Raw genomic sequence first — 24,666 nt, 5'->3', positions numbered from 1 at the left:
CTATTTAATACTTTGCCAGTGAACTCTTGGTACATCAGATTTTACTATCTGTATTGCATCTCCCCCCATCAAGTACCACTTTCCTTCTGAAAGTCATTATGCTGATTTCTGAATAAGGTCTGACGCTGGATAAAAAGGATTCCAGATTTTGGCTTGATGACACTAAATAAAAAAGGATTTTGAGCTCTCATCGAAGCTAAGCAAAAAACGTTTTGTAAATTGTCAGGGGTACAAGTGTATATTGCATTTCATGTGATGATTTTGAAACAGTTGTCAGAACCGTTTATGTGGGGTTTTTTATTTGTTTTCCTGTTATCATTTTGCAGATGAAAAACACCAAAATTGAACTCCTGGAAGAAGAACTCAGGCTTGCCAGGGATTCAAACTCAGAGACAAACAACAAGCATAAATTCCTAGAGCAAAATCTGCAAAAGTACCAGATGGATATTTCTCAGCTCAAGGCAAAGCTGATGAGTTTGGAGGAGATGAAAAGACAAGCTGAAATGGATGGAAATTCTGCTAAGCAAAATCTGGACAAATGTTATGCCCAAATAAAGGATCTAAATGACAGAATAACCAGGCTGACTTATGAGATTGAAGATGAGAAAAGGAAAAGAAAGTTGCTGGAGGATAGATATGAGCAGCAGAAGAATGACTATGACCAGCTGCAGAAAACAAGGCAAAACGAGAAAGACAGCCTTGGTTGGCAAAAGTTAGAGTCTGAGAAGGTCATCAAGGAGAAGGAGTACGAGATAGAAAGATTAAGGGTTCTTCTTCAGGACGAAGGCACACGGAAGAGGGAGTATGAAAATGAGCTGGCTAAGGTAAGAAACCAGTTTAGCGAGGAGATGAGTAATTTAAAGAACAAGTATGAAACAGAAATTAATATTAAGAAGACCACAATCCAGCAGATAGCTGCACAGAAAGATGATGATGCAAAAGGCCTCAGAGCTCAGGTTGACAGACTGACAAGAGAAAACAGAGACCTTAAGGATGAGATTGTGAGGCTGAATGATGCCATTCTGCAAACCACAGATCAACGGAGGAGGGCAGAAGAAGATGCTCTTCAGCAAAAGGCTTGCAGTTCTGAGGTGTCACAGCAAAAGCATCAGTTAGAGCTGGAGCTGAAACAGATCATTCAGCTCCGTGGTGAAGACAACTCAAGATACAAGCAGGCTCTTGAGGAGGCTGCCTCAACTATTCAGGATAAAACTAAGGAGCTGGAAAGATTAAAGGTTCAGCTTCAGGAAGAGGCTAAAAGCCGATGGGAACTTGAAAATGAATTGGCTAAGGTAAGGAACAGTTATGATGAGGAAATTATTAGTTTAAAGAACAAATATGAAACTGAGATTAATATCACAAAGACCACAATTCACCAGGTCACCATGCAAAAGGAAGAGGACACAAATAATTATAGAACACAGCTTGATAATGCCATGAGAGAAAATAGGAATTTGTGTGAGGAAATTAGGAGACTGAAGAATACAATAAGCCAGACAACAGATAATCTACGGAAAATAGAAGAGAATGCTCAGCAGCAGAAGGCAGCTGGCTCAGAGCTTTCTCAGAAGAAACAGCAGCTGGAGATTGAGCTAAAACAAGTTATTCAGAGGCACTCTGATGAAAGCATGCGGTACAAACAGTCACTTGATGATGCTTCTAAGACCATTAAGGAAAGAAACAAAGAGATTGAAAGGCTGAGAAAGTTGTTGGATGTAGAAACAAGTCAGAGAAAAGAAGCAGAGGATGAGAACAGTCAGTTAAAAAGAGTCCAGTTTGACCTGCAGAAAGCAAACACAAGTGCTACTGAGACAATTAACAAGCTGAGGATCCAAGAGCAGGAACTGGCCAGACTGAAAATTGACTATGAAAGAGTTTTGCAAGAGAAAAAAGGCAGGGATCAAGAAAGTGCAAAGTTCCAGAGCACTGTAAAAGACTTGCAGATCCAAAAACATAAGCTGGAGGAGGAACTTTGCAGGCAGAATAAAAACCTAATGGAGGAGACATCCAGGAGGAAGAAACTGGAGGAGGAATTAGAAGGCATGAGGAGATCTCTCAGAGAGCAGTCGGTCAAAATAACTAATCTCACACAGCAGATAGAGGAAGTGTCTATTGTAAAGAAGAGGAATGAAGATGACCTTAGACACCAAAGAGAAGTATTAGACGGTCATGTGAGAGAGAAGCAGAGATACATGGAGGAGATAAGAAAATACACATCTGATATCGAGACGATGCGGCGTCAGTTGGTCCAAGAACAGGAACAATTAAAACAGGCTCACCTACGATATGAGCACTTGCAGAAAACCTCTGAGGAAAAAAGCAAAAACTTGAATGAGTGCAAAATAGAAATTGAAAGGCTTCAGTCTCTCACTGAGAACCTAACCAAGGAACACTTGTTACTGGAGGAAGAGCTGCGAAATGTTAGATTGGAATACGATGACCTCAGAATGGTCAGAAGTGAAGTTGATGAGAAAAATACTGCCATTGCTGAACTAAAGAATCAGCTTCAGATGAGCAGCAAGCAAACCCTGGAGCTTCAGGGGTTGATTAATGATTTACAGAAAGAAAGGGAAAAATTGAGACAGGAAATTGAAAAATTCCAAAAGCAAGCTCTAGAGGTATTCATACATATTTTGATCCCAGCTTTACTGTCTCTCAGATATATAATTAATTGCAGTGTCCATTTGAATCAACTTAATTTATGCTTTGCTATTTGAATTCAATCACTGTAGTTGTGACTAATATCCCCTTTATGGTCCTTCTCCTTGTTAATTTTTAAACAAACCCAGCAGGATTTGGTCACTTCCTTAGCTGCTTTGCTCCCTGGGAGCTGTGCTAGGGAGCTGTGAGGACAGTCTTAACTGTCTAGCTGAGCCTTGCCCTCAGCCCTTGCCCCAGGAGAAAGCTGGGATCTGTGCCGGTCTCAACCATCTATTCTAGGGGAAGATGAGAATACATGGAGTACCACTGTGCTTTACCTGTGTACAATGCTGTCTGTGTGCTTCCCCAGGCTGTTTCAGCCAGAATGGGTTAAAGCAGTCCTTCAAGGCTGACTTGAGTGCTATCACAAACTATACCAGCTAAAAACCCCAGAACCAACAAGCTGTCAAAGTGAGTAACTGGGTAAGGTGTTAACTACAAGTGAGGATTAAAGATCATGTTGTCAGCTGTACCAAAGGTACAAAGCCTACATTTCATTGACTGTTTTGGGGGGTTTATGTTCCTAAGTCACTAAGGGCATTTGCAAATCTTGTTATTGGCCCTTATTAAACTTGAGGTGACAGCATAAATAAGTTAACTTTCTGCCTGGTTTCTTTTCCAAAGAGCTACTATTTAAATATACACAAATGAGCACTTATGAAAATGGTTTTTTTTTGCTTTTTCCTATACTTGCTGTTTATTTTTTCTCATTCCCACTCTCAGCTATTCTTTTTTCAGTTTTCTTTATTTAAAAAATCTTAATCCTGATTTTTAAAGAATACTAACATTTAGGATTATCTGACATCTATGCATGAATATAAATGCACATATTACAAATATATAAACTTGTATTCTCTTAACTGTGGGTACAACTGTGCATGCTTGTAGGTGTTTGTGTCTATGTATACATATATGAGGACCTTAAGTGAATTGAAATGTGAAGCAGCATAGGTAAAATTGTTCAGAGTAACATGTGAAATTAATAGGAAAGTGAAAATTGAGTCATATATTTCCTTTTTATCCATGTATGACCAGTCCTTAGCTGATATAAATTCAACCAGGTTAGTAGGACTAATCCAGGGTACATCTGCTGAGTATGACTCTTAATGAGTCTGAATGCTCTGTGTATTTGTAGGTGTACTATGAGAAGTATTAGAAAGTTATAAAGAGCTAACTAAACCAGCAGAAAATCAAGGCTATGGGTAAAGAATGGGGTCTCTGGCAGTACTAGAGACATTGTCAGCGAAGGGACAATGTACCTTCACTAGTTTATATGGGTCCATGGTCTTGGGTTAAGTACTGCTGTGACTAGAATGTTCTCCAGTGGCAGTTTACTGTGGGTTAAAAGACAGGCTTGGAAGAGCATTGTAAGTGGAGAGCATAACTAACCAGCATAAACTCTAACCACCCTCTCTTGGTTTATTTCTTCTTTAAAATTGTAGGCATCGAATAGGATTCAAGAATCCAAAAATCAGTATAGTCACATTATGCAAGAAAGAGAAACCCTGCTGATAAAAATGAGTGCTTTGGAGCAAGACAAAGCTAGGCTGCAGAGATTAGAAGAAGAGCTGAACCGTTTGAAAGTTACCTTGGAATCAGAGTCTCGTTTGAAGCAACGTCTGGAAAGTGAGAAGCAACAAATACTGAATGATCTCAATCAGTGGAAGAGCCAGCACTCACGGACAGAGGAATCCATAAGGAAGATCCAGTGTGAGAGAGAGAAGAGTGAGAGAGAGAAGAACACCCTGAGGAGTGAGATTGAAAGGCTGCAGATGGAGATCAAGCGGATTGAGGAGAGATACCGGTGCAGACTGGAAGAGACTGCTGTTAAAAACCAGTCAGAGTTGGAGTCTGAGCGTCTCAGAATGCAGAGGGAGATTGAGAAGCTCAAGCAACGTCCATATGGGTCCCACAGATCTACACAGACTGAGGAGGACTTCTGTATTGATGCCTCCAAGTTGCTGTTCTGTGGTTTGCGGAAGAAGATTACAGCAATGCAGCTGTATGAGTGTCAACTGATAGACAAACTCACGTTGGATAAACTGCTGAAGGGACAGAGGTCAGTGGAAGAAGTTGCGGCTGACATTGAACCCTACCTCAAAGGGGCAGGTGCTATTGCAGGGGTGTCTCTTTCTCCCAGACAGAAGTATTCTTTTGTTGAGGCTAAGCGGAATCAGCTGCTTACAGCAGAAAACGCAGTCCTGCTCTTAGAAGCCCAGGCAGCAACAGGAGGTGTGATAGACCCACACCGAAATGAGATGTTAACTGTGGACAGTGCTATTGCCAGAGATCTGATTGACTTTGATGACAGAGAGCAAATCTATACAGCAGAAAAGGCTATTACAGGATTTAAAGATCCTTTCTCAGGCAAGACTGTGCCAGTGTCTGAAGCCATCAAGAAAAACTTGGTTGATAGAGAAACCGGTATTCGTCTGCTTGAAGCCCAGCTGGCTGTAGGAGGGATTGTTGATCCTGTCAACAGTGTTTTCCTACCCAAAGATATAGCTTTATCTCGTGGATTGATTGACAAAGACCTGTACAGGATGCTAAACAACTGCCAAGGCACTACAAAGAACTTCATTGATCCCACCACCAAAAAGGCAGTCACTTACATGCAGCTGAAGGAAAAATGTAGAATTGAACCACACACTGGTCTGCTCCTTCTCCCAGTGCAGAAGAGGAGTATGTCATTCCAAGGGATCAGGCAGCCTGTCTCAGCTGATGCATTGCTTGAGGCTGGAATTATTAAGGAATCAACAAGGAATGACTTGGAAAGAGGTGCAATCACAGTGGAAGAAGTGAGCGAGAGAATTATTGATTTCCTTCAGGGCTCTAGCTGTATCGCAGGTATCTACAACGAGGCTACTAAAGAGAAACTTGGCATTTACCAGGCTATGAAAATAGGTTTGGTTAGACCAGGGACAGCCCTTGAACTCCTAGAAGCCCAGGCAGCCACAGGGTTCATAGTGGATCCTGTCAGCAATGTGAGACTGCCTGTTGAGGAAGCTTACAAAAGAGGCCTTGTTGGAATTGAATTTAAAGAGAAACTCCTCTCTGCTGAAAGAGCTGTCACTGGGTACAAAGACCCGGAAACTGGAAACATCATTTCTCTGTTTCAAGCAATGAACAAAGAGCTCATAGAGAGAGGCCATGGCATTCGTTTGCTGGAGGCCCAGATTGCTACCGGAGGAATCATTGACCCCAAAGAGAGTTACCGCTTGCCAGTAGAGACGGCCTACAAGCGTGGCTACTTCAATGAAGAGCTCAACCAGATCCTTAGTGATCCAAGTGATGACACCAAAGGGTTCTTTGACCCCAACACAGAGGAGAACTTGACCTACTTGCAGCTGAAAGAAAGATGCATAAAGGATGAAGCAACAGGGCTCTGCCTTCTGCCCCTGAGAGAGAAGAAGAAAGTGGTGCACACCTCACAGAAGAATACCCTTAGGAAGCGGCGGGTTGTCATTGTAGATCCAGAAACAAACAGGGAAATGTCTGTTCAGGAGGCATACAGCAAAGGCCTCATAGATTATGACACCTATACAGAACTAGCTGAACAGGAGTGTGAATGGGAAGAAATAACTATTACAGGGTCAGATGGTAGCAGCAGAGTAGTCCTTGTTGACCGAAAAACAGGTAGCCAGTATGACATTCAAGATGCTATTGATAAAGGTCTGGTTGAGAGGAAGTTTTTTGACCAGTACCGTTCTGGCAGTTTAAGTCTGACCCAGTTTGCAGACATGATTTCCTGCCGTAATGGCACTGATGAGGTGTTTCGGCATGAGTCAGTCGCCCGGTCTCCCACAGTGCTGAGTGTCAGGAGTTCCTCGTCGCTGATCAGGAGTGGTTCTTTCTCAGAGACCCCAGAAGAGTGCAGTCCTATTGCAGCCATATTTGACACAGAAAACCTGGAGAAAATCTCCATTTCAGAAGCTATACAGCGAGGCATTGTGGATAGCATCACTGGGCAACGGTTACTTGAAGCCCAGGCCTGCACAGGGGGCATAATATGCCCTACCACAGGCCAGAGGCTTTCACTTCAGGAAGCCACCAGTCAAGGCATCATTGATCAGGATATGGCCACACGTCTCAAACCAGCCCAGAAGGCTTTCATAGGGTTTGAAGGCATAAAGGGTGGGCGCAAAAGGATGTCAGCGGCTGAAGCGGTGAAGGAAAAATGGTTGCCTTATGAGGCTGGGCAGCGGTTCCTTGAATTCCAGTACCTCACCGGAGGCCTCGTGGACCCAGAAGTGCGTGGAAGAATAACTACTGAAGAAGCCATTAGGAATGGATTGATTGATGGTCGTGCTTCCCAGAAATTGCAAGACACAAACAGCTATCCCAAAATTCTGACCTGCCCCAAGACCAAACTGAAAATATCCTACAAAGATGCAATGAATCGATCAATGGTGGAAGACATCACCGGGCTTAAACTCTTGGAAGCAGCGTCCGTTTCATCTAAAGGCATATCCAGTCCCTACAATGTCTCCTCAGCACCTGGCTCTCGCTCTGGCTCTCGCTCTGGCTCACGTTCAGGCTCACGCAGTGGGTCTAGGAGGGGAAGTTTTGATGCGTCAGCATGCTCTTCATATTCTTACTCATATTCAACCTTCAGCAGTGGGTCTATTGGGCGCTAGTAACAAGTGAGGGGATGCGTCTGCATTTGAATATTATCTAGTTATACTTTCCTAAAAAAAAAAACCCAAAAAAACAAAAACCAAAAAACCAGCACCAAAGTAAGTGAAAGCAAAACACTTAAGTCTTTTCTGCGTGTGTTCTGCTGCTTTTCTGACAAAGCTGTAAAATGCTTGAAAAAGTATGAAATATAGATTAGGGGCTGCAAAAAAATAGTCTTTGTGAATTTTTAGTTCTGGTTCCCATTTCCTTTTAGTGTTTGGATTTTAATTGGTGTCTGTGTATTTTAAATACTCTGTCATGTACCTTCTGTTATCCCTGTCAACCCATAAGCTGATGACTGAGGCTTGAAAGTCTTGCAGTAGTTAATTTTTTTTTCCACATAGACTTTTTTTAATTCGCTATTATGAAGAAAAAAAAGATTAACAATATGGACAGAAAATGCATTTAATATTGGTTTAGAATCTATATTATAAACATGAAAAGCTCTGTCTTCCAGATGCTCTACTTCTCTAGGGTTGGTTAGCCATTTTCTTAAGTATAACTTGGTGGGTATAAAGGGCTATTGTTAGGCTGGGCTTTTGTTTTACTGTTACCCACATATATTTTCTACTGTTTTGCTTGTTTTCCATGTAATGGGAGAGAAAAAAAAAAGGTAAATCTAACTGCACCATTTGAGCTATTCTGGGCAATAAACTTTTGAAGTTTTAAAGTATTTGTTGTGTGCTTATTAAATTTAGCTATAGACATTATTTGAGGTACAAATTGAAGGAAGAACCATTTAAGAAAGTAGCAAATACTAACTTTGTTATAAGAAAAAGGAACAGGCACATTATTTTTTTGTGATGCTGATCCATCGTTTTTATGAATGTGGACTTTTGATTCTGTATTTTCAGTAAGAAAATAAATATAGCACTAGTAATGGAAACTATGCCCCTAGAAACAGAAAGCCTGTTTACTCAGTTGGTTACAGACTTGATGGTGACCAGAAGCGTAGTTCTGCTCATGATCCAGCCCATTGTCTTTGCAGCTACAAGGGTCTGAGTCAGATTCTCCAGTACATGAGTGTAACTTTGGACATTGAGCAGAACAAAGATAGAGTGTTGGGTCTTAGCCAGCCAGTTTGGTGGCAAAGGAGGGTCTTTCAAACCATGAACACTTGCTCCTGTAATCTTCTCACCTCTCTTGCTGGCTCCTGAAAGCCTAGGTTGAGAAAATAGGAAGAGTATTTCAGTGTTTGCATGATGCCTTCTTGTTCTCATTTCTGCATATGCTATTGGTGGCCTGCTGACTTCTTTTATCTGAGCTGAGAAAGCTCCCAAGATAAGAAACCAGAGGAGGACAAAAAGACCACAGGATTAGAGCACACAAAAGTGGTTTGAAGCCATTTCAGCCGCCATGAATATTCCTTAGCCAGAGCAGAAATGATTTGTGTGCATCAACATTGGGCTACTTGCCACACAGTGCAGACACCTGTGGATGGGCACTCTGTTCTTAGCAGGATGATAATGTACAGTAATTTAGTATGGTTTAGACAGCTTCTAGTACAGAGCTTTAATGACAAAACTATTAGTATAATTTACCTGTAGTTGAAATAAATTCTTCCTGTAAGTAGTTGGAAACCTGTACCTGGCTAAATCCCTGTGTAGGGATGCCAGCTGTCTACGAATTTCATCAGTTGCTGCTGGGAGAAGCTGATACATATAAATGCTAGTCACTGCTAATGACAGTGCCTAATTTTTGTAGCATGTTCCTTTTCTGCAGTAAGGAATAGCATGGGTTTTGATACTGCTGTCTCTGGCTAAAGAGTACCTGCTATCCTGGAAAACATTCCCAGAGTTTTCTGAAGATAAGAGCTGTGTATAAAATCTCTATCATACACAAAATACCCTCAGTTACTCAACTAAGAAATTAAATTTGACTCCTAGTGCAAGTCAGTGGTAGAGACCTCTATAGAAAGTAGGTGAGAAAGTGCATCCGCCTCCTAGGAAACTCCATAGCATCGAAGGTTTCTCTCTATAGCTGAAGTTCATCGCTATACTGTGGAGGAAGACCCAGTGTCTGAATGGTCTTCTGACTGCTAGGGAGAAACACCCTCTGGAAAAAAGAAAAAAAAGGAGAAATAATAGCACTGCTTTATTTAATCCCAGACCGCTTCTGCAGTTAACAATGATCAGGAAGTTCCTGGGCTCTACAGTAAAACTAAAGCTGGTCACTACTGAAGGAAAGTCTGCTCTTGGGTTTGCATGCCCCTGTAGTTTGCAGGGCCTGAGAATTCCTGCACACTTCGCGGCAGAACCGCCAAGGGACTGATCATCTGGTTTTGCACAAGGCATTCCTGGCATCTCTGTTCGGTTGTGTAAAGCTCCTCCTTCACAAATTATCTTACAGCTCAGCCACCTTTCTGTCCTGTCACAGTGGCCTAAATGTAAGATAATCTCCCAGAAATGCTAATGACACTGCTTTCTCTTTGCAGATGCTCCAGCTGTAGATGCTAGTGTGGCATTAGTGCTGTCTGCTGCAGGAGACCCAGGTGCCCAGGGCAGCTGAGCCAGAGTAGGCAGCAGGTGGGGCAGGATGCTGCTAACATGGGGTGGGTGCTAAAGAGAGGAGAGTTTTCCTCCACCATATAAAGGTGCTGAGGAGGGAGCTTAGGAAGTATCTCTGCTTTACAGAACTGAGGTTTGGCAATTGCAGTCATGTGGGGAGTCCAGCCAGCAGAGAGAAGCATGGCAATTGAGCATACCCAGAGGAGCAGTGTGTTGTGGAGCCAAGGAGACCAGGTTGGTGGCAATGCCCAGTGTTTCTGAGCTAGGAAATGCTGGGGCTTTTAAGAGCAGGTACGTTATGGTTTGCTATGGTGTGATGTGGTGAGGGAGCAGAGGTGAGTGTGGGGCTGCTGCTGTGGGTTTGGGACAGGCTGTTCACAAGCTGTGCACCTCTCTTACACCAAAGGTGAAAAGAACTGTGCTCATGCATTTTGAAAGAAAGACTGGCAGCTTTAGGTGATCCCTGCTGCTGAGACAGTAATTCCTTAGTACTGAAAAGCCAGAATAAACTTGTTGATCCAGCCTGTGGCTGTGAGCACTTTCCTGTGCAGGAGGAGTGCTTGGGCGGGGTGTACCCAACAGCAGCCTTGAGTTTGTAGTCAATCCTGGGAATTTGCTGTCTCCTGATTCCTGTCTCTGCCTTGGGATAGGTAGTGCTCACCCTGTTGAATGGCAAGTAAGTGCCCAAGTTGCTGACTTATGCTGGAAAGGGTTCAGTCATGAGCAGTGTCAACTCCATAGAGAACTGAGCTTTGCTCTGAGCAGGACTGGAGTGTGTTTCATAGACTGAGTTAATGCTCTTAATGTGAATTTGCTGTCTTTCAGCTTCAGGCTGGGAAATGGCTGTTCTTAGGACCCAAAGTATGTAAGGCACCATATGGTTTGCACAATGCAGTAGTGCTCAAGCCAGAGTTTTGTTTGTCTTATTTATTTGAGATTCAGAGCAGCCCTGTGGGGAAGGACTTGGGGGTGTTGGTTGATGGGAAACTTAATATGAGCTGGCTTCAGTGTGCGCTCACAGCCCAGAAAGCCAACTGTATCCTGGGCTGCATCAAAAGGAGTATGACCAACAGGTCGAAGGAGGTGATCCTGCCCCTCTGCTCTGCTCTCATGAGACCTCACTTGGAGTATTGTGTGCAGTTCTGGTGTCCTCAACATAAAAAGGACATGGAACTGTTGGAACAAGTCCAGGGGAGGGCCACGAGGATGATCAGGGGACTGGAGCACCTCCTGTATGAAGATAGGCTGAGAAGGTTGGGGCTGTTCAGCCTGGAGAAGGCTGCATGGAGACCTCATAGCGGCCTTCCAGTATCTGAAGGGGGCATATAGGGATGCTGGGGAGGGACTCTTCATTAGGGACTGTGGTGATAGGACAAGGGGCAATGGGTTAAATCTTAAACAGGGGAAGTTTAGATTGGCTATAAGGAGGAAATTCTTTCCTGTTAGGGTGGTGAGGCGCTGAAATGGGTTGCCCAGCGGAGTGGTAAATGCTCCATCCCTGGCAGTGTTCAAGGCCAGGTTGGACAGAGCCTTGGGTGACATGGTTTCGTGTGAGGTGTCCCTGTCCGTGGCGGGGGGGTTGGAACTTGATGATCTTAAGGTCCTTTTCAACCCTAACTATTCTATGATTTTATTTGGAAATGTGCACATTAAATAATAATCTAGACTTACAACTATGGAAGTATGCTATTATAGAATAGCAACTATATGCCTTACTGTAAAATTGAATTACTATTAAATTATAAGTATTCATGTGGGGAGTGCTTTAGTTGGTGTTTTGGGGGAGTTGGGTGGGGGTTTTTAATTCCAATTTTTATGTATTTTTATAATAAAAATCTGCAGGAATCCTTTACTTCGAAGTTTCTGTGAGCCTTGGCTCTTCTGAGATGTGCAGAATTCACTTATAGTGTAAATCTCTCAGAATAATGCTGTACTTGGGGGGGGAAATGGTTTTTGTATACCCAAATAGTATGAGAATAATTCCTGGTCCCCTTAAGGCAGGATGTGCATAGGTTCTCTGCTTCTTTCTGACCTGTGCTTGCTAGGCTGGTGCTTGATGGCTATGCATTAGAGCTAAGGTGGTTTGAGATTAGCTTTATTATTTTTGTTCTCACAGTTGCATTGCATGCACAGTTGGTACATACTGCATTGTATAATAAAGGAAAAACAGTATTTGGGGCTCCATTCATTATCTCTCAGAGCCAGTTTCAGCTTTAATAGTCCATTGGCAATATATTTTATGGTAGCATTGATCCAGTGGGAGGCTCCATTAGGAAAGCTGGGCATCTACTTGTTAATGCGTCAGATGTTTAAGAAGCTGATCCACCTGTACACTCATGTTCTGCTGGCAGGTTGGGGATGTACATAACACAGTTGTTTGCTTCACGCAGTCCAGGTGCACTTAGTGAACCAGTGCTGGATGCTCAGGGTGGCCACTGTCTGGGTGGGATGTGTTTTACCTGGCTGCCTATCTTGGGCAGCCATAGGGTACCCAGAAGACCCTCAGAAGGAAAAATGAGTCTGTATAAAGAAAATATACTGAAAGAGTGGACTTCCTGCTGTGCACCACCAAGTTACCTGCTCATGCTGCTTTGACTAGGAGTGACTCCATGAGAAGTGGTGGAATGCACCAGTGTAAAATGTGATGAGGATCTGGGTCCAGCACACGCTTTGAAGAAAACAAAACAGTGACACAAATGGTGGTGGTGATCAGGATGTCAATGGGAACTGAGCAGTAAAGCATTGGGGAGGGACATGCCTTCTCTTAAGTTCTTTAGCCTGTATGGCTCCCTCCTCATGCAAATGGACTAGAGGGTCCTCATAGCTTACTTAGCATATGGCAGGTGCTTAAATGAGGGTGGCTGAGTTACCTGGCACTGAAAAGACTGCTGGGAGACAATGCAGCTTTCTTTCCCTTTCCTTCAATGTGCCTACAGACATGCTTGTACTGCTTCTCTCACCAGGCCCTAGGGACACACCCTGTTACCTGCCTGCGTGGTGGCAACTATCAAACCAACTCAGTTTCTCGCAGAGGTCAAATGAGCGCTGTGGTTCCAACACAGTGAAAACAGTAAATGTGTAGGAGGTGCTGATACCAATATCTGATTACAAATAAGCCCTTTACTAGATGAAAAGTTTTTCTCTTGCATGATGTTGCATTTAATGACTGAATCAAGAGTAAATAGAATAAAACTTCAGTAAGAGGTGGTTGTCACTCAACATTTCCATTACTTCCAAGACCTTGGCCTCCATTTAAGCTAGGGGGAGGTCTGCACAAATTGCCCTTCTACCCTTTACAGCTTTTGTGCCCTGCATGATAAAATAGAGGAGAAGCATGTGTGGCCACTGTGCAACTCTGCATTGTGAGCTGACTTTAGAGGCTTTTGGATTCCTATCTGGTTTCCCAGCTGCTCCCTTCACTCCAGGAAATCCCAAAGGCTCTCCAGGGCCAGGCTCACCATTAAGTCCAAGCAGGCTAGGTTTTCCCTTCTTAAAATGTTACAGATTTTATTTTTATTTTTTTCTTCCTTTTTTTTTTCATTTTAATTTAAATTAAGCCAAGAGTAATGTGTTTATTTGCATAGGAGGAAAAAAAACAAAGAATGAAGTAGTGGAAAGTTATTTTATAAGCAACCAAGGATAGAACTGGGATAGTGCTTGGTTTCTTGGCTGAGCTAAGGAGCTTAAAAACATAATCCAGTGCTTAATTTTCATATGGTTTTATTTTTACAGTTTTATAATTAAATTTAGTTCAATTTTAAAATGTTGCCATAAACATTTGCATTTAGGAAGGGTAGGAGTAATGCACTTGTCTATAGCCTGGGAACTTTAGAATTTCCATTTCTTTCAGGTTGCTATTAGAGCTTCCAGATTCAATAAGAAACATGGGTATACCCATTGCAAGCTCCTGGTGGGGAATGATTGAAGAAGACAGGTTGCAAAGTCTTCTCTAGCTGTTACAACATCCCCTTACCACTGGCTCTCCTAGGTGGTATGTGCACGCTCGATATCCAGTTCCACAACAGTACACTGCACACTGACCTGCTGCATGATGCAGAAGTGAGAGTACTTGCTATGTCATTTCGTAGTAGGCTAACATAGTATGTGGGGCATCAGCAACAGCCTATTGCTGTTCTGGTTTGAGTCCTGATTGCTGCAACGGAGCTGTCATTGGCACCATGACTGTGTTTTGGTTGATGCTGCATTACGCTGGCACAGCTCTCGCCTTTTTCTCAGGTGGCCTTGCCATCCTGGGAGGAGCTAGTTAGCATCCCTTTGGTAGGGGGACAGGCATTGGCACACATGTATCTGATACCAGCTATGCACTTGTGTTTTCTGAGCTTGGATCGTGCTCAGAAAGTTCATACACTTGGAACCTAGCAGGAAAACATAGGCTTAAACATGACCAAAATATTGATTGTAGCTGAATGTGCCTCAAAACGGTTCTTAATAAATCTGTTTGAATGCATGATACACAGTTCATGGGTCAGCCTGTGTATTGCTCGGTTTGGCCAACTGTGTTTGAAGAATAGATGCTGATTATCACACTTCACTTGGGCAAGACAGTAGAGAAAGGCTTTTTATGAGACCTATGCCATAGTTGTGTGAGGAAGGGGGAACTGGCTGTTTCTGCCTTGTATTTGTTCACAGCTGGTTTAATGCAAAGAATGATGAATAACCAGTGGCAAAAAGCTGGCAAACAGCTGTTCTTCTTGCTTGTACTAACTGTTGGTAATGATGCATGGGTGAGGTGTGTCCTCCAGCTTCTCTCTAGACTGCTGTCTTTCCTGCTTGGGCTTTGGAGCAGCTTGGAAACGGCATTTGAAGCAGCAACAAAAATTAAATAAAATCACTGCTTCAGACTTTACCAGCACATGGTCAGGCACACACTGCCATGTATGTATTTGTACTGCACTGGGTCCTAAAGCTCCAGCACTGAAGAAGCAGATTGTGCTCTGTAGCACAGTAAAGCCTGCTCTTCCTTGGTCATCCTTAACTTTGCTTGCCAAAGCAGTTGAAAATATCTAGGATCATTCACATCTGGAAAAGGGCAGTTAATGGTACTAGACTTCAAGCACATGATGTAGTTAAGGTGAACCTTAAGAGATTTTAAGCTGGACTCATCATGGTTTGTAGAACTTTTATTTGGTGGGCTTTTCTTTTAGTTCTGGAGGAACAATAAAATCTCTCTCCAGCTCACTTTTACATCAACCTGACTAGCAGGAAAGGAGAGGCTTGGAAGGCAGCAGCAATTGCCAAGGATATTATTGGATTACATGGCAAGCCTCTTGGTGTAATAATAGTAAAAATTAGGCTCTAGGAATCATCTGGAGTTCTTTAGCCACTCTCAGATTTTTGGCAAGGCTTTTAACTGTAAAGCCAGTCATGTACTGTTGGAAGGTAGAGCCCTGGAATATGCTACTTTCTGCTATCATTTTGTTTCTTTTTGTTCTGTGCTGCAGTTGCTGTAAGTGGTAAAACTGGTATTTTTCATGTGCTAGCCACACTGCATTGTCTTTTGGTCCCAGGTTTCCCGTCTTGCCTCCTGGCCCTGTGATCCCCAAAGGATCCAGAGGAAACAGTGAAATCTCTTCATGCCTGAAAACTGGCTTTGTTCAGCATTTTGAAGTGAACCCTAACTCGCATGCTTTTCTGGACTGCCATCCACATACCCTTCATCATCCTGGAGATAGCAAAGCACTCCAATTAAAGCTCCCCATCTTGCTCAGTGTTTTCCAGTGTTGTGGAGGATCTTTTTGCTTTTGTTTGTGTGTCTGAGTTTAATGCTGTCCAATAATCTGCTTTGATACCGCTGGACAATCACTTTCAACACAGAACAGGAACGTCTTCAAAGCTGGAAGTTTACACATCATGTTCCGCTTGCATGCTTTTAGTTAGCCATCTTCAGGCACCAGGGAATAACTTTGATTTTAGGCCAATTGAACAACGTATGGAACAGTTTGTTCCTTTCCATTCTTCAGCTCACCCCCCCCGAGAAAAAACCCATTAGCCTTTCAGTAAATGAGGGAAATGGCATTTTTCTGCACACTATTACGCAGTGAAGCCAAAGCATTGCAGCGAAGTCCTTCCAGGAGTAAGAATATGGTGCTGTTTCACTGCAAGGATGATGGGAGTTTTCAAAAAGGGAAAAAATTGGGTAGAAGACTTTTATTATGGATTCCTAAAAATCACTTTTTAAAAATTGTACTTGCTTTTTCAGAAATTCCTGGCACCATTGATACCAATGATATTGGACCGAACTTGAAATAGGTATTGTTTTATATTATATGCTCCAGTCTCTCCCATATCTCTAGCATAACCTTAGGTAAAGCACAATTAAAGGAATGGTGCTGTAATTATGTTGCCTGAAGCTTTGCATGGAACACAGCGTACAGCATCAAAAAGATAGTGATCCTTTGAATAACAAGCATCAGAAAATCCCCATTTATAAGCTTTTATCAGTCTTCAATCTCAGGATGGCTGTTTTGCAAAGACTACAGTCAGGACTAATCACCCTGTATAGTAATAATTTCCCTTAATTTTTACAGTAATGAATAAAATCTCCTCAAGGCTGCAGTGTGTCTGTCTACCATGTAGCTATGTATTTGAATCCTGTCTTTTGGCTGGGGAAGCAAGACTGCCCAAGTGCTTTGTGCCCTTCTTTAAGTATGCTTGTGCAGAAGTAGTAACCCGAAAGATCAGACAGCTTGTGGTAGGCTTTTCAGCTAAGTCTGCTGAAAGCCAACAAATCCTTCCTTTTGCCTGATTTTTTGCAGTCTTCATGGTCCTTAAGTGCTCAGTCTTGCTGGAGTCAGGAGGACTCATTCTAGGGAAAGGTAGCGAGCAGCAGTAGCATTGACTTAGTCCCTGTAAAGACATTTTTGTTACAGTGGTGGGGGCTAGGGTGTATAGAGTGTGTCCGTGCCTCTTGGGAGCACCAGCACTGGGGTAAGCCCTGCCTCATTGCTGGGGACCCTACTGGTTCCATTAATGGCTGCTTGAGTAAGCACACACCAAAGCAAGTAATAGTTCTGAATGTAGTAGGACTATAGCATCTAAATCTGCTGTGACTTAGTTTTGCAATATTTCTGTGAACTTATTTGGCCATTAACACAGAAAGGATTTGTATATTCAGGATGCCCATTTTCAGCATTATGGAGGCAAAATACATGGTTTGTCCTGCTGTAGGACTCACCGTCTTTCCAGGTAGATAGTTGGGTCCGTTAGCACCAGGAAAGCCCTGTGACAAAGGCTGGAGGCTGTTATTCCAACACAGTTGTTTATTCCTTACAAAATTATACCTGCAGTCCTTTAGCCTCCTCAGCCAATCCACTGTGAATTCACTACAAATTCTTTGCCATGATGAGTTCCTAAACTGATACCAGATTTAATATGATAAAGAAACAGGGAAAGTTCATTTCAGATGGGGTTTCAGTGCTTCTCTCCTTGTCCTGTGTCACTCTAGATTCATCTGAAGCCAAGTGCCAGTCAGTAACACCAACTTTAGCAAAACTGGTGTCTGGTGCTTTCAAAACTTCGTCAAACTGCAGAACATAGGAAATAGGGAAAGTGGTGCTGTGTGCACCTCTAGGGAGGGATCTGGGTCTCTCCCACTGCGAGGACTACCTGAGGTTAGCCACCCCTGGGGAAAGGGCTGAACAGCCAGAGCTGGGCAGTGCAGACAGCATGCTACATCTGGAGAGCTGCAGTACAGAATAAAATCTGCTGCTTTAGGAGGCCTTCCAGTGCAGTGTGCATTACCCATGTTCCTAGCCTTGGACATAGTGCATTACCCATGTTCCTAGCCTTGGACATAGACTTGAAAATCCAGCCTGCTTCTGTCCATGCTCAGTGATGTTCAGAAACAATTTACAATTCTTGCCACATGAAGTCCCTGGCTTCTGCTGACTTTTAAGCCACACCTAAAGAGAATATCTAGGAACTGTGTTGGGCCCCAGTGGCTGGTTTAGCCACTCCATGAGCAGTGATGTGTCTCAGTGCACAGAATTGGTGGGAGCTGGTAAACCTGAAGAATGTATCACTTGCATGGGGGGAAAGACGGTGATGTTTGAACTACATCTTAAGGATACCTTTTGGCAATGTTGTCATTATTAAATGTTTTCTTGCAGTAAAATGTACTATTGAGAATACTCAGGTTTTTTGGACCTCTCTTTCTTGAAAAGACAGCAACAAGATCAAGTCTCATAAATGCACACTGTCATTAGGCTGACATTTCATACTTTCTAGCACATGAGCAACCATCTCCCTTGTTCTCATTAATATCATGCTAGAACGCAAAACCAGCTATTACTTTTGATTTTGAGTGAGCAGTGTGATTACAATGATTCTTACCTAGCTGCTTCCAGCAAACTATGAAAAAATGCAAGGTATTAATTGTGCATCTTGTCTTTTGGTTTCAATATACCCTTTGGACTTAGCAAAGTAGGATCTCCCTGTGATGGAGAATTCAGACAGTTAAAACCAGACACGTTGAATCAATTGTTTCTTCATTTCTCAGCCTCGTAATACGCGTGGTTAGATGTTATTCCTTACTGAGTACAAAAATGTCAGTGAGCTACCAGAACCCTGCGCTGCTTGGCTTCATTAACACAACTAACAAAAGATAGTCTTGAACTGGGAAACACCACAATCTAAATATAGAACAGGAATTTGCAAGTGAACAAGACAGGTAAACAAGGCTGATACAATTACGTACTAACTAAATAAGTGAAGCTTAGTGTTAAAGGCAATACATGAAGTAATGTAAAATATTGGCTTCCCCAATTTAAGAGCCAACTCAACCTGTCTCTTCAGAAAACCCGACAGTTATTCATGTGGGGTTTATTAATTAATTTATTAATTAATTTGTAATTACAAGTAAGAGGTTTCAAACCCATGTACTGGGGGGTAAAACAGCTCTCTTTTTGGAACCACACAAACCCAAAGCTATTGAAGTCCCGCTAACTGATTTGCCTAATCCCTGGTACTTGGCATCTGATAGTGAAAAAAGATAATATTTGATGAAGGGAACAAAAGAACACAGCAACTGGTACATGTTTTAAAATTACAGTGGTTGTAGTTATGTGTGATGTGTAAGGTTTTTGATCATTTGCCATAGTTCCTGAGTAGCTTTCAGAGTTTACTGTATCTGAGTCAATCTGTCAACTCTAAATCAAGTACTAATTGTTAACTCTGGAGCAGGGACATCACAGATCAGAGGAAATCATTTTCAAGCTGTCATTCTGGTAGTGTGAGTAGTCCTGAAAGACAGAACAAGGATAAAAGTGCTTCTGTAGAAGGTATCTATACAACACTTGGTGCCCAGTGGTGATATGCTCTGCAGTAACTCATACATACCATATGCCTTATGGTCCTATGTTTATGCATGTATTAGTCACTTTTTTTTTTTAAGCTGCAGTTCAAATGCGAGATACTGGCTTTTACAGTGGGAACAAAGAGCATGAGGAAAATTATTGAATTTCTAAGTATCTGACAGGTAAGTATTATTTGCTGTTCCTAGGTGTGACTACATGGTTGTCCTCTGTACAGTCACAGAATCACAGAATAGCTGAGGTGGGAAGGGACTTCTGGAGGTCATTGGTCCAACCCTCCAGCTCAAACAGGATGACCTAGAGGTGGTTGCCCAGGACCATGTCTGGATGGGGTTTTGAGCATCTCCAAGGATGGAGACTCTGACACCTTTTTTTAGGCAACCTGTGCCAGGGCTTGGTCACTCTCACAGTAAAGCAGTGTTTCCCCATCTTCAGATAGAACCTCAGGAGTTTCAGTTCATGCCCCCTGCCTTTGGTCTTGTCTCTGGGCACCACTGAAGAGAGCCTGGCTCTGTCTTCAGATATCTGTACAAATTGATGAGATTTCCCTGAAACTTCTCATACAAGCCTTTCCTCATATGTGAGCTACTCCAGTTTCCCTACAGTCTCTAGATGCCTTTGTTCTCATCCCTTAGATGAAGAGCACAAAAACATTTCTGGAGGATGAGACATGATTGAGGGAACATCTGACCAGTATTCCATTCTGATTTCCCTTGGACATAACATGCTTCAGACTGTGATGCGTGAGTCCCACATAAAACAAATGGTTCCAGAGTCTCAATTAAACACAAAGGCTATAAAGGAGTAATGGATTGAGATACTATACATCAGCACTTCAGGTGGATCATTGCAACATAGAATCATAGAATAGTTAGGGTTGGAAAGGACCTTAAGATTATCCAGTTCCAACCCCCCTGCCATGGGCAGGGACTCCTCACACTAAACCATGTCACCCAAGGCTTTGTCCAACCATATATAACAGAGGTAGGAGAGTGTGGTCAAGACTTCAGGCCAGAAATATGTAAAGGTGTTGTGTGAATAGACTGCAAGTTATTAGTATTTTCCTGCCTTTGACATTTACGAATCCTTCCCCCCAATGCAGTGTGCATCACTATTGGTAAAAGGCTGTAAAGAGTTAAGAAAGGAAAACATCCAGAAACTAGATTCTCTCCTCCAAAATTCAAATTTGCAGTGGCCCTAGAGCTGAAATCCATACTTGGATTCAAACACAGGTCTCAATCAGAGTAACCACACCTGTTTGTAATCTTAGGTAAATTAAGAGGAATTAGAAGTACTTTGATTTGCAGCTATAAGCAGAGAGGTTTTGCCTCCTGGAGATCTAGGGTGAAGTTCTGGCTCTACAAAAAGAACAGGGAACTGGCTACCGATTCCAGTGGGACCAGTTTTTCACCTTAGTTCTTTAATATTTTCAAGCAAATGAGTAAGTACATTTTTGCAACCCCCTAACACTTTATGTGCTACTGGATGCTTGCTCTAATCAGTAAATATCTGTCCACCTTACCAGGAGGAATGGCATGACCTGGCTCTCTAAAAACACTGCTGCAGTCCTTTGGAGTTTCCATGTATCCAACATAGTACCCTTGTGGGAAAGGGAAAGAACATACAACAAGGGAAGCTAATTAGTAGAGCTCAGCTAGGCTAAACTTGGCACATTTCAGCAGTGTTTGACATACACTTTCCTTGTGTGTTCCAAGCAGAAGAAAATATGTATGTCTAATTTCCATATTCACAAATCCATGACGAAACTCCCCTGCTTATCTTCCTGCAAGGAACAGAAGAGTGCAGACTAGGCAAATGAATTTAATCAAAATCTCAGAAAAGAAACAGCAAGGATGTGTTACTTGCGGTCACTCAGCTCATCAACCCAGTAACTTCACAGCAGGTTTCCTCTGCTGCCATGTTATGATCTACAAGAAGTTCAAGCTATGGTAGATCAACCTACAGGATAAGTCAGTATGAAAACAGTTTTAAAATTCCTGAACAGTTGCAGTCTAGATCCAATCTTCTGCTTATACATATGGATGCCTTCGCTAGTATATATGTATTTTCCAAATATAGGTCTAAATATACTAATTAATTCCCAGTTTGTGAGACAAGATGCTTGGCAGGTTCATGGGTTTGTTTGCATGGGGCTGTGGTGTGGAAATACTAAACCTCAAGGAGGTTTGTGCATTTAGGTTGGAGATTGTTAAGGTACGAAGTGATCTCAGCTGGAAGTGAGCTTCTAGACATTTTTGTCTATGAAATCCTGTGTTACTTTTCCCAAATTGGATGGCCCTGTATTGTTCCAGCAGTGGTTTTCTGTAGCAGGCCAGGGCCACAGAAGGAAATGCTATGACTGATGTTTTGAATCTCAAGGGTTATTTTAGCTATGGGACAGAGACTCGTTTTGTCTATTGGAGCAAACAAAGCAAAGGGCAGAGAACATTACAGTCTCTTCTGTTAAATGGAAGAGGTAAATAATTTTTAGCCAGTCTCCTCTACTTAATGTGGAACACATCCTTTGCACCCAAAATAAACCAAATACTGTTCCCAGACCCTAAATCCAGACCGCTAACTGCAGATGTGGTTCTAGCAGACAGTAATCCTGAAGGTAGACATTAATGAAATAATTAATTCCTGCTATTATAATACACAACAGAAGTTATGCATAGGGTAATTGTTGGCAGCTGAGGTCAAGTGGAGCTCTACATACAGAATAAGGCCCAGATGATCACCCAGGGAGTAACATTGCCCTGGGCTCACCTTGCCGGGGCCCCATCTCTATCTGCCTTCCTTGCTCTATATTGACTGACTATAGAGTGTGCCTTCTGGCTGGCACTCTCCAAACAGAGTGACCTGGGTTCCTCTAGCACTCAGTCAGGTGTGTGCCAGGCTTCATCAAAACCTTTCCCATATTCTCAAAGATGGTACTCTCACTGCCAGACCCTTCTCAAGCTGTACTGTAGATAACAATTGCCTTGCTTTTTCCATAGAGATGTAACCTGAGCTGGTCAGTCCCCGCTCTACCTTTGTCTCCCAGAGGTCCCATGTCATACTAGAAGTGTCCTCTCATTATGAATGGTGGAGACAATTCCTCAGGAAAAACAAATAAAGAAACAATCCACAGGACAGTTTTACAAGTATTTATTCTTCGCTGTCAGTACAATATGAAGCCCCCTTGAAAATATATATGTATATATTTTTTTCCATTAATGGTACCTGGCATGGGGAACTATGATTGTCAGTCAAAGGTGAATAAATGTACCAAAAAGGGCTTTAAATGTATTGTAACACTATTGAAAAAGGAGAAATACCCAGACAAATGAGTAAAATAAAATATTATCATTCTCATATTACCATCACACATTTTAAATCTGAATCAGAGGGAACTGGACCTGCAGGTTCTATTAAATCCAGTGGACATATGGCGCATTATTTTTAGTACTTAGTTTGTCAGTCTGTTACGCTTGAGTTCACTGCTGACAAAGGTATTGGAGAAGGAAGAACTTGTTTAATGTCAGTGTAAAAGCCCAAGTGTTTACAAATGTCACTTTATGTACTTAATTTTTCTTCTGATTTGCACACTTGGCCCAAGCTGACATGCTGGCAGGTCACTCTGTGATCCTGGAACAATGTATTCTGAAGCCATTAGCTACATTGAATTGTTCCAACAGATCAATGACTTAAGTAGGTGAGAATAGCAGCAAAAACTAAAAGATATACTTGAAAGAGATTTTTCAAAAGAAAGAGATGTTATTCATAAAGGTTGGATAAAAAGCCACCTCCAAGACAGGACATGTCCTTAGAGATACGTGGCAGAGTAGCCCAGTTAGCTTCAACTATAGAAAAGTGAGACATCTGAGCTTTAAAAAACAAACCCACCAACTTGTAATGCTACCTGAAGATAAATAGACCTGACAGTACAGATTTATGGAGCAGAAGTCTAATAATCTTTCACGGTGAAATGGGATTACATAAGAAAGCTGGCAGTTTTTTTAAGTTACAAATTGATTTTGCTTGTATAAGAGGCCTAATATCAGAGAGATAAATAATGAGCCTGAAACATTGCCTGAATAAAATGTTTATTGCCTTATTCAGCTTTCTATATTCACAGTCCATAAAAACTTGCATTTGGATGTTCTGCCACATGGATATTACATTTGACTGTTGCAACATGTTATAGGATAGGAATAAGCATGCCACACCTCCCCTTCTTTTGCAGCTTCTTTCTTCCTGTTGAACAGTGTGGAGGCTGTGACACCTCCAGCATTGCTGTAGGTCTTTGTTGGAGTGGGATAGGTATAGCTTGCTTGCTGTGGTCTTTTCCATCAGATCGGACGTGTGATAGGCATGAGTGTTTTCCTCTATATAACATGTGTCAGAATAGTCTGTGATGTATGAGACAGTTGTGGTGGTCATTTTTTGATTATTACCTGACTCAGCTACTGAAGGGCTTACTTCCAGGTTCAGGAGCAGCTGGAAAGGCTGTTTGTCTACAGGTCCCATCATAATGTAGTCATCAGCATGGCTTGACTTTGTGAACGAAGATTTGGGAAGGTTTTTACCCACACTTACTACAAATGCGCTGATGACTAAAAAGGCCGATGTGAGATAGGCAAATCCAGCAAAACGCACAGCGAAAGGTCTCCTTGGGTGGTATAGGTGGGGCACGATTCTTTCTACATTGTCTTCTTGAGACTAGTTCTGCGTGAGTTCTCAAAGGAGTCAGCGGCATTATGTATGGTGTGTCTCCAAGTCTCCTGATTGGAAGCCAAGGTGGACCAATGATGGTAGTCTATATAGCCAAGGCTAAGGTATTGTTTCAAGGAGTCCTTATATCTCTTCTTTGGGGCACCTCTCTTGCAGCAACTGGTGGCAAGCTCACCGTAAAACACGATCTTAGGGAGGCAGTGATCCTTCATCCTAGGAGAAGCGCCCTGCCCAGCGCAGCTGCAATTTCAGCAATATGGCCTCAATATGTATGTGAGATATAGGTAACAATGAAGATGAACCTTTCACACATCAGCAAAGCTCTTATTGTAGCCTGGTAGCCCAGTGTTTCTGGGGCTTTTATCCTTCAGTATATACCTCTGTAGAAATCCTATTAGACTTTAAAGACTACAGGCACGTTAAGAATCTGTGGCACACCAAAGGCAAGGTTAATCCCATCTAGCTTTAGAAATTTAAATGTTAAGTGGTTACAGCTAAGCATCCTCTATATTCAGGGGGAAAAAAGAGAGGCAACGTCTGAATAAGCTTGCTGAATCACACAGTGGTATCAGCAATGCCTGTCTGTTTTTACCCATTGGAGGTAGAAGATTGGCTTAGACTAGGCACCCACCTTTTGGAGAATTAGTCAGATCCCATCTTGCAAGCTATGAATGTCAGTTCCATGCTGGCTTCATTTTTGCTATAGCCTATTCTTAGTTGTTACTGTACACCTGCAT

The 24,666-nt window shown here is 42.4% G+C and overlaps 1 protein-coding gene across 4 annotated transcripts in view; it reads left to right on the top strand.

The window, feature by feature from the left end:
• DSP (desmoplakin) overlaps positions 1 to 8,050 on the top strand; it is a 39,010-nt gene extending 30,960 nt beyond the window's left edge. For 2 of the 4 annotated variants that reach the window (XM_061346537.1, XM_061346536.1), the window contains exons 23-24: positions 327 to 2,618; positions 4,143 to 8,050. In XM_061346537.1, the coding sequence (XP_061202521.1) occupies positions 327 to 2,618; positions 4,143 to 7,337 (5,487 nt within the window). In that variant the 3' untranslated portion in view covers positions 7,338 to 8,050. The remainder of the gene's footprint in view (positions 1 to 326; positions 2,619 to 4,142) is intronic. The other 2 variants (XM_061346539.1, XM_061346538.1) reach the window with 2 other exon arrangements.
• The last annotated feature ends 16,616 nt before the right edge of the window (positions 8,051 to 24,666 follow it).

This window comes from Neopsephotus bourkii, unplaced genomic scaffold, assembly GCF_033783945.1.
Source record: "Neopsephotus bourkii isolate Nb327-2 ecotype Australia unplaced genomic scaffold, CSIRO-AGI_Nbou_v1 NB_272, whole genome shotgun sequence".
NCBI lineage: Eukaryota > Metazoa > Chordata > Aves > Psittaciformes > Psittacidae > Neopsephotus > Neopsephotus bourkii.
Note: the sequence above shows the minus strand (reverse complement) of the source record. Positions and strands in the feature narration are given on the sequence as shown.